General features: G+C 37.4%; 2 protein-coding genes across 7 annotated transcripts in view; one reads left to right on the forward strand and one right to left on the reverse strand.

The window, feature by feature from the left end:
• GPATCH8 (G-patch domain containing 8) overlaps positions 1-17,205 on the reverse strand; it is a 104,419-nt gene that overhangs the window by 38,740 nt on the left and 48,474 nt on the right. For 4 of the 6 annotated variants that reach the window (XM_082605072.1, XM_082605073.1, XM_082605074.1 and 1 more), the window contains 2 exons: positions 9,404-9,471; positions 8,683-8,769 (listed from right to left, as the gene is read on the reverse strand). In XM_082605072.1, the coding sequence (XP_082461198.1) occupies positions 8,683-8,769; positions 9,404-9,471 (155 nt within the window). Of the gene's footprint in view, positions 1-8,682; positions 8,770-9,403; positions 9,472-11,741; positions 11,787-17,205 lie in introns of all 6 variants that reach the window. The other 2 variants (XM_082605075.1, XM_082605076.1) reach the window with 1 other exon arrangement.
• Positions 252-3,003, forward strand: LOC309794207 (small ribosomal subunit protein eS6-like; the record flags this gene model as incomplete). The annotated part of the gene is made up of 3 exons (XM_082605419.1): positions 252-266; positions 1,621-2,119; positions 2,580-3,003. 3 exons carry the CDS (start codon positions 252-254, stop codon positions 2,774-2,776), a joined length of 711 nt encoding a protein of 236 aa, XP_082461545.1. The 3' UTR covers positions 2,777-3,003.

Raw genomic sequence — 17,205 nt, forward strand, 5'->3', positions numbered from 1 at the left:
AGTGAGGCCCACATACCGCAAAAAAAAAAAAACAAAACTACGTACAACTTTCATTAAAATGAAAATTAAAAAAAAAGAATAGAAGGCAGTGAGTGTAGAGACTATTCTTTCAGAATTTTGGTTCTAAAGACAAGTAAAAAGAAAAGATGGCAGTTACAGAGAGTAAGAGTCAACAGAGTAAGGTTTTTTTTTGTAGTTTTAGTGGTTCTTTTCCCCAAAGAATGTGTGAGCATGTTTACTGGTGATAGGAAATGAATGAGTGCAAAGTGAGTTTGCCAAGATAGGAAAAAAGATGTAAGGTCCTTGATGATACAGAGAGGATTAGGATCCAGAATTCAGATGTAGGTAGGAATTTTCATTTGACAGATTATGAAACAAGGGAGAAATATTTAAGGATGGGAAGAGGTAGACCCAAGTTTGATGGCAGATATTACAGTAGAAGAAGGCACACCCATCTGATAGTCCAAATTTTCTTTGTTTTCTACTAGGAGTAAGGGAAGATGGAGGAAGGACAAGGGTGGCTGAGGGAAGATGAGGGCTTAAAGATCAATGTTTGAGAATGACAGTTGAAGAGACTAAGAGGGAGTTGATGCGTGAAAGGATTCCTTGGCAGTTCTGGGAGTCCAGTGAGTTGGCACTAGTCCCACACTGCACTACAGTAAAGATGTAGAAATGAAGAATGCAAATATTTCTACTGAGTGGGGATAGGTTCTTGGTGAGTAGGTATGACAAAAAAGGATTAGGAAGAAAAGAATTTGGAATCAAAGTGTTGAGAGAAGTAAAAAATCAATCTGTGGTGCTCAAGAAGTATAAATTAAGGAGGGGCTAAGTTACTAAAGTCAAGGTTCCAAGGTCATGTGAAGGTGAAGAACAAACATGAAATAAAGGAGTGACATCAAGAAGGGGAGAGGGTTTCGCAAGCTGTATAATTCAAAGTTGACAAGATTTCTGAGTAAACAGTCTGATCAATAAAATGGGAGTTAAGTAATTCTTGTACCTACCACAGAGTTCAAAAGTGAAATAATTTCTTGGTCAGGGGAGAAAGGGCCTCAAAATATAATGTGTAAGCTAATGAGGTTGTGAATTACTCAGCTACTTCATGTATTTATTATTTACTTGACAGTGTAACTTTTACTTGAAAAACAATAAAAATGTATTCTCTAAAATGTTTATATTTCTGATAGTATACCAAATAAACCTGGTTTTCCCCATCATTTCCAAGAATTTATTTGTTCGACTCGTATTTATTGAGTACTTATGTGCCAGGCACTATACTGGATGCAGTATACATATTGCCAGACAAATAGACAGTTTCCCTCCTCAAGGCCCTTTCTTTCCAGTACCATAGTCAGCCTATAAATAAGGTTACAAGCAAAAATTTATAATTATAAATTATATATGAGAGTATTGCAAGAGAATAAAGTAGAGGATTTATTTAAATTGGGTGGTTAGGAAAGATTTCTTGTGAAGTAATATTTAAGCTAAGACCTAAAGGATAAAAGCACACCACGTGAAAAATTTCAAAACAGTGGCATGACGATTCTATGCTTAAGGACAGTGGTTAGACAGAAAAAGAGAGCCCAGGTCCTAAGCTGAAGAACTCCAACATCTAAAGCTTAGGCAGCTCTTTTTTGTGGCACCTCGGAGGCAATCAGCCACTTCAGGATAAAGCAGAACATCTCTTTCCCGGCTACTGGCTGCCAGAAACTCATTGAAGTGAACAATGAACAAAAACTTCGTACCTTTTATGAGAAGCGTATGGCCACAGAAGTTGCTGCTGACGCTCGGGGTGAAGAATGGAAGGGTTATGTGGTCCGAATCAGTGGTGGGAACGACAAACAAGGTTTCCCCATGAAGCAGGGTGTCTTGACCCATGGCCGAGTCCGCCTGCTATTGAGTAAGGGGCATTCCTGCTACAGACCAAGGAGGACTGGAGAAAGAAAGCATAAATCTGTACGGGGTTGCATTGTGAATGCAAATCTGAGTGTTCTCAATTTGGTCATCGTAAAAAAAGGGGAGAAGGATATTCCTGACTCACTGATACTACTGTGCCTTGTCGCCAAAAGAGCTAGCAGAATCCACAAACTTTTCAATCTCTCTAAAGATGATGTCCGACAGAGTGAAATAAGTCAGAAAAAGAAAAACAAACACCGTATGCTAATACATATATATGGAATCTGAAAAACAAACAAAATAATGGTCATGAAGAACCTAAGGGCAAGACAGGAATAAAGACGCAGACCTACTAGAGAATGGACTTGAGGATACGGGGAGGGGGAAGGGTAAGCCGGGACAAAGTGAGAGAGTGGCATGGACATATATACACTACCAAATGTAAAACAGATAGCTGCTGGGAAGCAGCCGCAGAGCACAGGGTGATCAGCCCGGTGCTTTGTGACCACCTAGAGGGGTGGGATAGGGAGGGTGGGAGGGAGGGAGACGAAAGAGGGAAGAGATATGGGGATATATGTATATGTAGAACTGATTCACTTTGTTATAAAGCAGAAACTAACACACCATTGGAAAGCAATTATACTCCGATAAAGATGTTAAAAAAAATAAAAAATAAAAAAATAAAGATGATGTCCGCCAGTATGTTGTGAGAAAGCCCCAAAACAAAGGTAAGAAACCTAGGACCAAAGCACCCAAGATTCAGCATCTTGTTACTCCATGTGTTCTGCAACACAAATGTCAGCGTATTGCTCTGAAGAAACAGCGTACTAAGAAAAATAAGGAAGAGGCTGCAGAATATGCTAAACTTCTGGCAAGAGAATAAAGAAGGCCAAAGAAAAACGCCAGGAACAGATTGCCAAGAGATGGAGGCTGTCTTCTCTGAGAGCTTCTACTTCTAAGTCTGAGTCCAATAAAAAATGAGATGTTCTAAGCATAACAAATAAATAAGAAGAGACAAAAAAATGTTCAGGCAGAAGAGAAGGAGTCAACAAAGGGATCTATACAGAAGCAGCAAGAGAGATAAGGAGGAGGAATCTAGGAAAGTATAAAATCTTCAAAAGCAAGAGAAAAGAAATTGTTTTAAAGAGAAAAGAGTGGTCAATTGTATTGAATGATGCAGAGAAGCAGGATGTGGAAGAAAATAAGAACTTTAAAAGGTCTACTGGATTTAGCAAATAAAGGTATTTTGCAGCCTTGAATAAACTGGTTCAGTGAAAAGTGCTAAAGCCAGTCTAAATGGGTTGAAGAGTGCATAAAGAAAGGGGTAGGGAAAAGAGAACAGGGAAAGAAAAAAAGGAAGAGAAGGAAGAGAGGGATTTCACCATATTGTAACTCTGGATAAAATAAAACACAAAAAATTTAATATATAGCTGAGCTCAACATGACAGGGCAATCCCTAGGCACCTAAAGATGAGGCCTCAGGACCTTGATGGTAGAAGGCCTACTAAGCTCTCCCTGGGAAATGCTCAGAGAGATGAATGGTTGTCTCCATCCTTGAAACAGGGACTAGAAAAATGGCACTACATCATCACCTGCTATCCCCTGAACGCATCAAAAAACTCACCATCTACCAAGGTATAAATGGAAAAGGTCATGCATAGAAGGTTGGAATTTCAGACCACAGTCATTGGTGGACCTAAAGAATTTACACCTTTCATCCAAAGCAGGAACCCTTAGCTTAGGTATTAACATTTTAAAACCAGTCCATATAAAGTTCTCAGGTCTTCAGTTAAAGACTTGAGTCTCTAGCAAAAGCACATATGGAACTGCCCCATAAGAACCCCTCTAAAATCCAGGATACGAAAAACATCCAGAGAATGAGATGACAATCAAACCTGCAAACCACACAAGGAAACAAACCACTGCAAGAAAGTCAGAAGCAGCAAACTACAGAAACACTTACAAAGTACTACAGATAATAGAAGATTTGAAAGAAATTATAAAATAAGAACATTTAAAATGTTTTTTTTAAAAAGGCAGAAATAGTAACCAAAAGGCAAAAAATTTTGTTTTTGTTTAAAAAACAAAAAAATAGCAAATTTGGGGGAAAAGAATCAAAAAGATATTTTAGGAACTAAAAAAAGGCACTTAAAGAAGTAATTGATATATAATAAAACAATATTTATAAGTGTTAATTGTAGAATACAGGTGGTAGGTATATAGGTATTCACTATATAGATCTTTCAGTTTTTCTGTATGCTCAACAATTTTCATTATAAACTATCACTGAAAAAAAAAATAAGTAAATACGTCAGGTGCGGTGAAAAGAAAAAATCCTCTATAGCATCTTCTAAGCTCTATGTTTTTTCCTTTTACATTTAAATCTTTAATCCACCTGCAATTGATTATTGTATGGTACGGGGTAGAAGTTCAAATTCACTATTTCCCATATGGATAACCAACTGTCTCAGAACCTTTTACTGAAAAATTCATTCTTTCCCCCACTTATCTGCAATACCATCTTTGTCTTATCAAGTGGTCAAATATGTAAGGGTCTGCAACTGGGCTCTCTTTTCTGTTCCATTGGTCTATCCTTGTGCCAATATCACATGTCTTAATTACTGTAGCTTTCTATCTTATACTTTAACCTCTGACTATTCTTGGCCCTTTATACTTCCACACAAAATTCCAAACAAAATCCTGTTGGGATTTTTATCTGATTGATTTGAATATATAGAAAAATTGGGGGAAAACAGATACCTTTACAATATTGAGTCTTCTAATTCATGATCATAAAAAAATCTCATTTTTAAAATTCATTGTTCTTTAATGCCTCTAAATAATGCTTCAGAATTTTTGCCTTAAGTCTCCCGCATCTCATTAGATCTATACCCAAGTGCTTCATATATTTTTTTTGCTATTACAGTTGGTGACATTTTTGTTATATCCATTTTGTAATATGAAAATTTAAATGTATGATTTTGTATCTAGCATCCTGCTAAACTCTATTTGTGTAACTAATCTGTAAATTTTCTTGGATATCATGAACATAATCATACCTGCAAACAGTAACAGTTCTGTCTCCCCTTTCATCTCTTGTATCTTTGTTTGTTTTTGCCTGTCTGCCTTACTGTGCTGCTTAAGACCTCCAGCACAATATTTAATACAAACAATGACAGATACGAACCTGTTATGTTTCCCCATCTCAAAAGGAAAGCTTTTGACTTTTCAATATTAAGTATGATGTCTCCTATATAGTTTTTGTAGGCATTCCACCTGGTTAAAAAAGGTCCTTTCGGGCCTCCCTGGTGGCGCAGTGGTTGAGAGTCCGCCTGCCGATGCAGGGGATACGGGTTCGTGCCCCGGTCTGGGAGGATCCCATATGCCGCGGAGCGGCTGGGCCCGTGAGCCATGGCCGCTGGGCCTGCGCGTCCGGAGCCTGTGCTCCGCAACGGGGGAGGCCACAACAGTGAGAGGCCCGCATACCGCAAAAAAAAAAAAAAAAAAAAAAGGTCCTTTCTTTGTCAAGTTGGAAAAGAGTTTTCATCATGAATGAATGCTGAATTTTATATAATGCTCTTGGTTTTTTTGCACCTATTGAGATGATCATATAATTTTTTCCCTTTAATCATTTAATATGGTTGACTACATGAATTGATTTTAACATTAAATCAATCTTGCATTCGTGGGATAACTTGGTCATGGTATATCCTAAATTGGTTATGGTCTTTTAAGATCTGCATCTGTGTTATACATCAATGTCATATAATTATTCTTATCATACTGTCCTTGTCAGGAGTTACCATCTAGTATCTAATTAAATGAGCTGGGAGTTTTTCTTCATTTTCAGTTCTCTGGAAGATCAGAAATTGTTGGTCAAGACTGAAGTTATTTCTTTTATGAACTGTGATAGAACTCACTATGAAATTATTTGGGCTGTATGGAAAGATTTTTCACCACAGATTCAATTTATATAATTTATATATGTTATAGGATTACCAAGGTTTTCTATTCTCTTCAAGTCTATTTTAGCAAGTTATATTTTTTAGGAATTTGTCCACTTAAACCTATCTTTGCATTCAAAGCATAAAGTTATCCATACTATTTTTATCTTTTAGTGCCTGCTGCATCTGCAATGACATCCTCTTTTTTTTAATATTGACATTGGTTTTCTATGTTCTTTTCTTTCTTAATATCACAAGTATGTCAAAGAACTAACTTTTGGATTTGTTGTATGTTTGTTTTCTGTTTCATTCTTTTGTGTTCTTATCTTTTTTCTTTTCTTTGTTTTTTTTTTTTTTTTGCGGTATGCGGGCCCCTCACTGCTGTGGCCTCTTCTGTTGCGGAGCACAGGCTCCAGACGCGCAGGCTCAGCGGCCATGGCTCACGGACCCAGCCGCTCCGTGGCATGTGAGATCTTCCCGGACTGGGGCATGAACCCACGTCCCCTGCATCAGCAGGAGGACTCTCAACCACTGCGCCACCAGGGAAGCCCTTCTGTTCTTATCTTTATCTTATCTTCATTATTTCTTTTCTTTAACCTTCTTTGGGTTTATTTTGCTATTCTTTTGCTAACTTCCCAAGAGGAACGTTTACTTCATTTATTTCCTGCCTTTTTTTTCCCTAAGATAAGCATCTAAGGACATGTATTTGCTATCAAGACCTAAATAGACATTTCTCCAAAGAAGATATACAGATTGCCAACAAACACATGAAAGGGTGCTGAACATCACTAATCATTAGAGAAATGCAAATCAAAACTAAAATGAGGTATCACCTCACGCGGTCACAACGGCCAGAGTCAAAAAATCTACAAACAATAAACGCCAGAGAGGGTGTGGAGAAAGGGGAACCCTCTTGCACTGTTGGTGGGAATGTACACTAATACAGCCACTATGAAGAACAGTATGGAGGTTCCTCAGAAAACTAAAAATGGAACTACTATACGACCCAGCAATCCCACTACTGGGCATATACCTTGAGAAAATCATAATTCAAAAAGAGCCATGTACCACAATGTTCACTGCAGCTCTATTTACAATAGCCAGGACATGGAAGCAACCTAAGTGTCCATCGACAGATGAATGGATAAAGAAGATGTGGCACATATATATAATGGGACACATATATGATGGAATATTATTACTCAGCCATAAAAAGAAATGAAATTGAGTTATTTGTAGGGAGGTGGATGGACCTAGAGTCTGTCATACACAGTGAAGTAAGTCAGAAAGAGAAAAACAAATACTGTATGCTAACACATATATATGGAATCTAAAAAAAAAAAAAAAAAAAAAGGTTCTGAAGAACCTAGGGGCAGGACAGGAATAAAGACGCAGATGTAGAGAATGGACTTGAGGACACGGGGAGGGGGAGGGGGAAGGGTAAGCTGGGACGAAGTGGGAGAGTGGCATGGACATATATACACTACCAGATGTAAAACAGATAGCTAGTGAGAAGCACCCACAATGCACAGGGAGATCAGCTCGGTGCTTTGTGTCCACCTAGAGGCGTGGGATAGGGAGGGTGGGAGGGAGACGCAAGAGGGAGGAGATATGGGGATGTAGGTATATGTATAGCTGACTCACTTTGTTATACAGCAGAAACTAACACACCATTGTAAAGCAATTACACTACAATAAAGATGTTAAAAAAAAAGGACATGTATTTGCTATCATATATCATATTGCTTTAGCTTATCTTACAAGTTTTGATGTGTAGCATTTTTATCTTTCAGTCCAAAATATTTTCCAATTACCATTGTGATTTCTTCTTTTACTGATAGGTTATATGTAAAAATGTGCTTCTTAATTTTGAAACAGAGGTTTTAAAAAATCTTTTTAAAAAATTGTTTTATGGCTTGATAACTTGATTTCAGTTCTTTGAAATCTGTTGATACTTTATGACACAGAACATGGTAAAAAATTTGTTTAAATAAATGTTTCATATATATTTGAAATTTGTTACTTTCAAAGTGATTGGGTGTATAGTTCTATATAATCATGAGGTGAAATTTGTTAAATGAGATGTTCCAGTCTTCCAAACATCCTTGCTGATTGCTTTCCTCTACTTTTGTCAATTACTGAGAGGTATATTAAAATCTCCAACAACTGTGGTAGGTATAACATTGCTCCTTGTAGTTCTGTCACTTTTTGCTTTATATATTTTTTTACGGTAGAACAGATTTTTAAAAATGAATCCCTCTTCTCTCTTCTCACCATAAGTATCATGACCAAAATCCGCTTCTATATGATAATCTTCACTAATTCTGTTTCTTATCTTCAAATTTACCTATTTTATGGTAGAGATTGGGCTTACTAAAACACCTTGAAAGGCATGTACCCTTGTCAGTCTTTTTGAAAGCTAACTTATAACATGTTCTAAGCTGCAGTTTTCTATAACTACCTGCTTAAAAAGGAAGATACTGAAGTTCTCAATTGTTTGTCATTCTTCAAACACCTCATCCATTAAAAAAGAAAAGGCTTATCAACAGGTATCAAGCTCTCAAAGGACTCACCAATTTTTACTGCTATTACTAACTAATGTACACCAGGCACTGCGTTTTCAAACACTAATGCACTCTCCCCAACAGATAATAATACAAAATGGTTATTACTATCTCTATAGTTTTTACAGAAGCAATAAATAAGAAAGTAACAGAAACCCGAGGTCTAAGACTAATCACCACCAAAGGTCAAATGAATGTTGCTGTCAACAGATTCTTTTCACCAAAATGAATAATATCTCAGTGTGAACACCCCACATGCAAGAATGGCTTCACTTAAGTACCTTGTACTTCTGTCTCAGTTCTTCCGTGTCTTCTTTTTCTACTTCTAGGACACGGCGCCGTTCGGTAGCATCTTCGGCATAATCAAGCTTAACAAAAACAGATATAATTAGTCTTAATTCCTTAAGTACCCCCAAGTAGCCATAAAAAAAGTCATTTACACAACTACAGTATTGTATGAAAATAAGAAACTTCTAACTTTTTGCTCAGCTACCTCTTGCTTTATTGTCACCCCGCAGAGAAAAGAGCATGCAAAACAGTTCATTACTCCTTTCATCCTGGTGGTTCCCAACAGGCACAAGTGTTGATGATAACAGACTTTACTTCAATGTTCAATGCCAAAGAATTAGGAGTAAATGGAGAAAAATATTTCAGGCAATGAAAAGAAGATATCACAGATGACAGCTGTACACAGCTCTACAGAGGCAAAGCTTCTACCACAGCAATTATTTTAAGAGTTGAGCAACACTGCCTATGGAAATGAGCACCGGGGTCTGGGTTTAAATCTGACCTTGCCTTGTGGCATGACCCTGGGGAAAACACTCAACTTCTTTATAACAGGGGCATTATTTGCCACCTACCTGCCTCAAAGGCAGCACTAAATGAGAATGTAAAATACATTTTAAAATTTCCCCTCAAAAACATTAAAACCACATCTGAATTTGGAATTAGTATCAATTTTCAATATCCCATAAAACAAGTGAACCGATGAGATCTACTTACCTCCATTTCCATGCGACCCATGCCCATGACATCATACTTGACAACGATTGGAATGGGATCTGTTCTCCCTGTAACAGGAACATATAATCAAGGTGAGATGCAAAGCTAAGTCAACAGTTCACTTTACACATTGGGTTTGGGTGGTTAGAGATCTTGCCTTGGAGTGCAGAGACCAGAAAGCTACAGTGAACCAAACACAAGCCATTCTCACAGCTTACAACCAAACCTACCTCTCCCAGTTTAAGCCCAACTAACCACCTTGGTTGACCTTCCAGTTGGGGATGATTCCAGATTACTATGGCAAAATTAAATAAGTAATGCAAAAGCACTTCTAAGCAATGGCACCAGGAAGTTTAAAATCAAAAACATTAGAAATTCCTTTTTAAAAAGACCTCCAAATAACTTTCCACCAAAAATCACTTCACTCTTACTGTCCACTGACATCTTCCCACACACACTTTTAAAACTGGTAATAAATATCTCAACTGACATGTTTAAATCGGAAGAGCACAGTTTCAAACATGATACAGGAAAATTCAGTAACAGCAACTCAGCGTGTTTAATATTTTTTTGTATTCAAAAGATGCTTTACAATTAAATGAGGTGGTGAAAATAATTAAATAGAAAGCGACAGTTCGTTGCCCTTAGGAACAAAAAATAGTTTCACTTTTAAACTGGTGCTCTGAGGTCCCATTTTCCAGAGTGGATTTAACACTGGCTGTGGCAATCAGTAAGCTGTGAAAAGGACTAGTTGCGAAGAAAATTGACTTTAAACTAATTGATCTATGCTGGAGATTTTTTAAAATGTATATTTAATCCACTCATAACCAGCCAAACAAAGCAAAATGGGGCAGACAAGCACTTTACTACCACAGCTGTTTTACATCACAACTTGCGCTGTTTATTGTGATGTAAGCCCACTGAAAAGAGGACTTACCTTATCCGTTGTATACCTTTAGTGAAAAAACACAATGTTTACTTCCCTCATCATTTCACTCAGGCTGGTGTAAACAACTGTTTTTTTATTTTTGTTTTTTTGTTATACACACATATATATTATACCTTTGGGCTAAAAGTTGAGTTTTGTCAGGCTAAATCTGAGATATTACCAAAAACAAATTTGGAAAAAAAAAAAAAAGCAATAAAAGCCATGATCATGACTAGGATTAGTCCAGGAGGAAAAAAGAAAGAAACTGTTGGGCTTCCCTGGTGGCGCCAGTAGTTGAGAGTCCACCTGCCGATGCAGGGGACGTGGGTTCGTGTCCCGGTCCGGGAAGATCCCACATGCAGCGGAGGGGCTAGGCCCGTGAGCCATGGCCGCTGAGCCTGCGCGTCCGGAGCCTGTGCTCCGCAACGGGAGAGGCCACAACAGTGAGAGGCCCGCGTACCGCAAAAAAAAAAAAAAAAAGAAAAAAAAGAAACTGTTTCCAAAGTGACCAGCAACCACTTGTACCCAGTTGCTCTGTATTTATGGGATTAATCTGTGTTTCAAAAAGTAATGAAAAACAAATTCAGAAGTTCAATTACTTATCACCAATATCCCAGTATTGCTTGTAAACAATAAGAAGGTAATTAGGAACAGTGAAAAAAAATGTTTAATAAAGAACATCTCACGCAAGAAAAGAGAACAAAGTTCTGAAATACAGCCTTCTTTTAGATACTATCAAATACTGCCAGTTAAACAAAATAAAAATGCATTATTAACTTATGCCCAATGGTATAATAAATAAGCAGTGACTGCAATCTTTAGCAAAAGGACCAAATTAAAGACAGGTTATAAAAATGACTTCCTAGGTGTAATATCACTTTCATAACGTCTCAATCAGGGATTTACTGGTAAAAAGAAATGGTCCAATGAAAGAATTGAAAAGAAATGTCAAAGTAATTTTACTTTTTTTTGATTTGATATCTTTTTCGATTTGTCAGAATTTGCTTTGTAAGAATCAAGACAATTTTGGTATAAATTCATTACCTCTGTAAACCCCTGTTATAAACTCTGCATTAGTACTTTTGCCTTCTAAGGCAGTCAAAGTTTGTCTTATTTATAGATTGCAGTAGCAAGTGCTAGTGCCCAGTATATTGTGGGGAAATCAAGTTTTTACAGTATTAGAATTTAATGTTTTAACTGATTTTTTTTTTGGCAGTTCTAACACAAACAGATATATCCCTTCTTAACATTACCCTTTAATGAACAAGGATCAGACAAGTTGCATAAGGAAAGGAAAGGAAAATGAAAAAGACCAAGCAGAAGGATGAAGGCTACAACAGAGAAAGTAAGCCTAACATATTGGTGCACTGATGACAAAAGGAGTAATTCAGTCTGAAAATAAAAAATTACCACTGCTAAGTTTACCATCACCACAACAAGTCCAGGATCATAATGCTGTAAAAAAGAAACACCATTTGTTAGGCAGAAACCATTAGGGTAGGAAACAGGCCTTCTAGCAGGCAGACAGGATGGGGTAAAGTAACAATTGGGCTTTGTCCCTCCCCCAATTTCAGCTGGGGACACAGGAAGGACACTTTGTGCTACAGCGGTTGTTTTCATACTGGTTGGGTCAGGGTGTGAGATTTTTGTACTGTTACTTGAGAACATGAACAACCTCCTCTAAAATAATGCAGGGGGGGGGGAGGTGAGAGAAAGTGAAAAAACTAGCTCTAGCTTCCGATCTCTCATTTAACTACTCATTCTGGTAAATCAGTATTCAGGGCCCAAGGTGGGACTTTTTCCTTAAAGAAATAACATCAAAGACAGATCAACTGGACAGTGATCATCAAGTCATTTGCCACACTAAAATAACTCTAAGAGGATTTGGGGGGTGGAGGGGTTCATCAAGACCTTACTGAAAATATATAATAAGTAAAAGGTCTGGAAAATAACCTTAGATCTTCAGTGCTTGGAAAACTTATGTGCATTTGAGTTCTGTTATGAACAAATACAACTCCTGAAGGAGCTTTCCTTAGAACTTTTGTTTCCTTTTAATGAAGTCTTCCCAAGTCCGCCAACATCTCTCTTTCTGCACACAACAAAGCCAAGCTTTGAAGAACACCAGTAATTCCAGAGAAAGTGGCATCAAAAGGGCTGTCACATTTACAATTAGTTCACTCAGAGGTAACTCACAGAAAACAGTCTGGCTTTAAAAACAATCTGAAGGCAACATTACTGCCTGGGCCAAATAGTAATTTCTTTCATTAGAGGCTCCTGACCAAGGAAAAATCTCACTGGGAAAAGACACTGAACAATACATACAGGAAGAGGTTGCAGCATTAAAAAAAAGAAAAAAATCCCCTGAATTTATTCATTTGTGATCAATGATAAATCCTATCATAGAGCACATCACTGTGGAACATCTGAATAACAACCTATAGTTATGACTTTTCAAAGGGTAGGTAGCAACAGAATGTTTGCTAATATAATATTCCCTAGAAAACTCAACTTCTTTTTAAAACAAATTGAATGAAATCCAGGTCCCCTATTTCTTGGTTTCTCTTAACAGGGGCAAATATTTCTTAAAATCCATTAAAATAAGAACATTTTGTTGTTTATTTCACTTCAAAGGAGGCAACTTCAACCAGAACACTAAATACTTTCCTTAAAGAAACTGTCTTCTTCAGCCAAAGATCTATATATAGATACTATGACTGATCTAGCCAACTGGACAAGGGGGGGGAAAAGGAAAGAAAACACACCACCTCTAGAATGTTCCAATACCAATGTATTCATGTGATGGGGGATAAAATTGATATTCGTATTTTCTAAATCAAAACTATAAATCTATATACAAATATCGAATCATTATGTTGTACACCTGAAACTAAAATAATATTGTATGTCATTCATACTTCAATTAAAAAACTTTTTTAAGGGATTCTCTGGTGGCACAGTGGTTAATACGCCTGCCAACACAGGGGACACGGGTTCGAGCCCTGGTCCGGGAAGATCCCACATGCCGCAGAGCAACCAAGCTCGTGCACCACAACTACTGAGCCTGTGCTCTAGAGCCTGCGAGCCACAACTACTGAAGCCCACGTGCCTAGAGCCTGTGCTCTGCAACAAGAGAAGCCACCTCAATGAGAAGCCTGTGCACTGCAAAGGAGAGTAGCCCCTGCTCTCGACAACTAGAGAAAGCCCGCGTGCACAGCAATGAAGACCCAACGCAGCCCCCAAAAAATCAATTTAAAAAAATTTTTTAAAGAGATGAAAAAACTTTAAATGATGTTTCATTAACCAAACAGTATTGTACATTCTATATTTTAGAAGGTAGGCTTACTTCTACAATGACAAACATGCTAAAATGTTCATATATTCATCTCTTGCTAAAATGTGATGGTATTATGACTTATCATAACTGAAGAGAGAATAAAGCTAAATACCAAAATCCACTGATTGCTTATAGCCACACTGTTTCTGAGAATAATCCCTCACATTCATCAGTTTTGATTTTGAAACACTTAAGGATATACCAATCTACAAAACTGGCCCAAAGAACTGGACTGTGAAGAAATAATTTTTTTTTTACAAACACTTTTTATTTTTTTAATTAATTGATTAATTTTTGGCTGTGTTGGATCTTCGTTTCTGTGTGAGGGCTTTCTCTAGTTGCGGCAAGCGGGGGCCACTCTTCATCGCGGTACGCGGGTCTTTCACCGTCGCGGCCTCTCCTGTTGCGGGGCACAGGCTCCAGATGCGCAGGCTCAGTAGTTGTGGCTCACGGGCCCAGCTGCTCTGCGGCATGTGGGATCTTCCCAGACCAGGGCTCGAACCCATGTCCCCTGCATGGGCAGGCAGACTCTCAACCACTGCACCACCAGGGAAGCCCTATTTTTTAATTTTTTTAAAGATTTTTTTTGATGTGGACCATTTTTAAAGTCTTTATTGAATTTGTTACAATATTGCTTCTGTTTTATGTTTTTTGGCCGTGAGGCATGTGGGATCTTAGCTCCCCCACCAGGGATCAAACCCGCACCCTGTGCAGTGGAAGTTAAATCTTAACCACTGGACCGCCAGGGAAGGCCCACAAACACTATTTTTAAACAAACTAACTCCAGGAATACAACAACTGGGAAGAAAATATTAAAGTACAACCATAATCTGGTAATCAGCACACTTCAGAAACAGAAGACACGTGACTTCTCCACAGAAATAAATTAGAAATTAAGAAGCTTCTGAAGTGATTAAAACACTAGCTGGATATCAACAGAGGTAAGAACACCCAATTTACCTCAGCTGACCTTTCCTTTACTGAGATTCACTCAACAACACTTACTGAGTTGCTACTATATACCAAGTACTCTTGGAAGGCTTTGGGCATATGGCAGTGACTAAAACAAAGTCCTACACCCCATGAATTACCTATAATTAGGCAAAATAATCTTACCAATATAAACTTCTGGCATGGGGGGCGGCGGGAAGAACACTTGTGGAGCCAATGCATATATGGTTCAAAAAGTTTTTAAATGTCTAATGTTGTCTTTTAAAGATGTCTAAAACTGTTTTTAAAGACTGATCCCAATAAAGCAGAAGTAAATATAAATGACATCAAAAATAACATATTGTAAAGCAACTATACTTCAATAAAAATTTTTTTTAAAAAGCCATCAGAGGGCTTCCCTGGTGGCGCAGTGGTTGAGAATCTGCCTGCCAATGCAGGGGACACGGGTTCGAGCCCTGGTCTGGGAAGATCCCACATGCCGCGGAGCAACTAGGCCCGTGAGCCACAACTACTGAGCCTGCGCTTCTGGAGCTTGTGCTCCGCAACAAGAGAGGCCGCGATAGTGTGAGGCCCGCGCACCGCGATGAAGAGTGGCCCCCGCTTGCCACAACTAGAGAAAGCCCTCGCAAAGAAACGAAGACCCAACACAGCCAATAAATAAATAAATAAATAAATAAGCCAAGCATTAAAATCAAAAAAAAAAAAAAGAACCAGGTTTAAAAAAAAAAAACAAAAAGCCATCAGAAAGTCACAAAATCTACTTCAGTAGCATAAGAACACTGATTACTTTCAGCATCATTTAGATATTTTTTCCTTAGGAAACATCAAGCATATTAATTATTCCCTATAGAGTTTCTAAGGTTTTTTTTTTTTTAAAGGCTTCCTACTCAAAACAGAATCCAAATTCTCTAGCACTACAAAAAATAACTATATTCTTGTCACAGCCTGTTTAATGATCTATACAACAACCAGGTAATTTTGATTTTCAAACACAGGTGTTTTTTTAAGAGCACAGAAGTTTAACTGTGACCAAAAGATCCTTCCATCTTCCCAAAGTATCAGAGCTGCCTTCTAGGATAAAATAGTTCAATTTTAATCATATAATCTAATATATTAATAAACAGGGACAGAGAAGGGGCAAAATAAATTATAAATTAAAATAAAGTGTAAGAATCAGAATGTTAAGCCTGGAAAAGATATCTCATTCAGGGGTGACATGAGATACTCAAGCCCTCAGGAGAGGTAATAAAGGGAATGCCTGAGTTACCATAAATTAAAAAAAAAAAAAAAAGTCACCTAAAGGAAATCATACTTTTACTCCAAATTTATCTTAAATCACATCAACTCACTGAACACTGCCTGCTTCATGCTAAGCATTTGGTAAGATAAAATCAATTTATTTTTTAAATGAGAAAACCAATTTAGTAAATAAATTTCAGGGTAAAATAATCTAAAATATGAGGCATAGGGGGAGAAGGCAAAACAATTTTAGGTCCTTAGTTTTTTAAAAATGGGGGAACACTTTTGTGCCCTGAGTTTTACTTATGTTTATATCCTGAATAACTGACACAGTATCTGGGACATAATTTGATATAACAAATTAAAAAGCATTTGTTGACTCAAGAGAATGAACATGTTCATAGTGGGTCTCACCTTGTTCAGGTATAAATAAATATTTAGTCATCACAGTGCTTTCTGCTTGATGCCACAAGATACTGATGATTTAACTGTCTTGTAATCAAGGAATTATTTTATCAAACAGAAGATATATGCTATATTATACAGGTCTCCATATCTCAAAAAATATATAAGCTAATATAAAGAAATAGTTGAGTTTTGCATTACTATTCATTACAACCTTGTTCAGTTTCTTTTATCTATCATCACTCATTAGCAGACAAGAAGAAGCAGGCACCAAATGTTTAAGGAGTTAGACTTAATGGTCTCTAAGGTTCACTTCAATTCTTAAGTTTGAAGAGTAGAAAATATTTTGGGGAGTTATGTAGGTAGTAGCCAGTCCTATGGTATTGTAATAATCCAACAATCCAATGCCTTCTTAGAGTTGTATCCTCTTACTATTGGTTAAGTACTTCCATTAACTACATTGAGAATTTCTTAATATTCCAGGATCACTCTATAACCCCAAAAGACCTTCCAGCTTCATTTAGATTGCTCTTCCTTTACTCTACACATCAACCCCCTCCTCAACTCATCTTTAATTATTTTCTTTCTATATTTTTCTAGGGAGTCCCTAAAAACGCTGGCTACAAAAACTCAGTTCTCCAATAAGAGAATTTCTAAACACTTGTGTGACTTTTGACAATCAGCACATGAGTCTCAGCAGCCTCTCCTGTAAAATGGAGATATTATCCTCACTTTCAGGACTGGCATGTAGATCAAAAGAAACAACAAACAGAAGACGCTTTGTAAACCCTAACGTTTCACTATAAATCACTATATAGGATGCTGTTGAACTCTTAACACTGTCATCTTCTTAAGGCCTCAGAAAATTAAAAAATCAATTTGTTCTTTCATTTCCAAAACTGGCAATAAGTACCTTAAAATTAAAGACACTCTAAGAAGCTGTGA

Source organism: Mesoplodon mirus (genome assembly GCF_964341445.2).
Source record: "Mesoplodon mirus genome assembly, chromosome: 18".
Taxonomy (NCBI): domain Eukaryota; kingdom Metazoa; phylum Chordata; class Mammalia; order Artiodactyla; family Ziphiidae; genus Mesoplodon; species Mesoplodon mirus.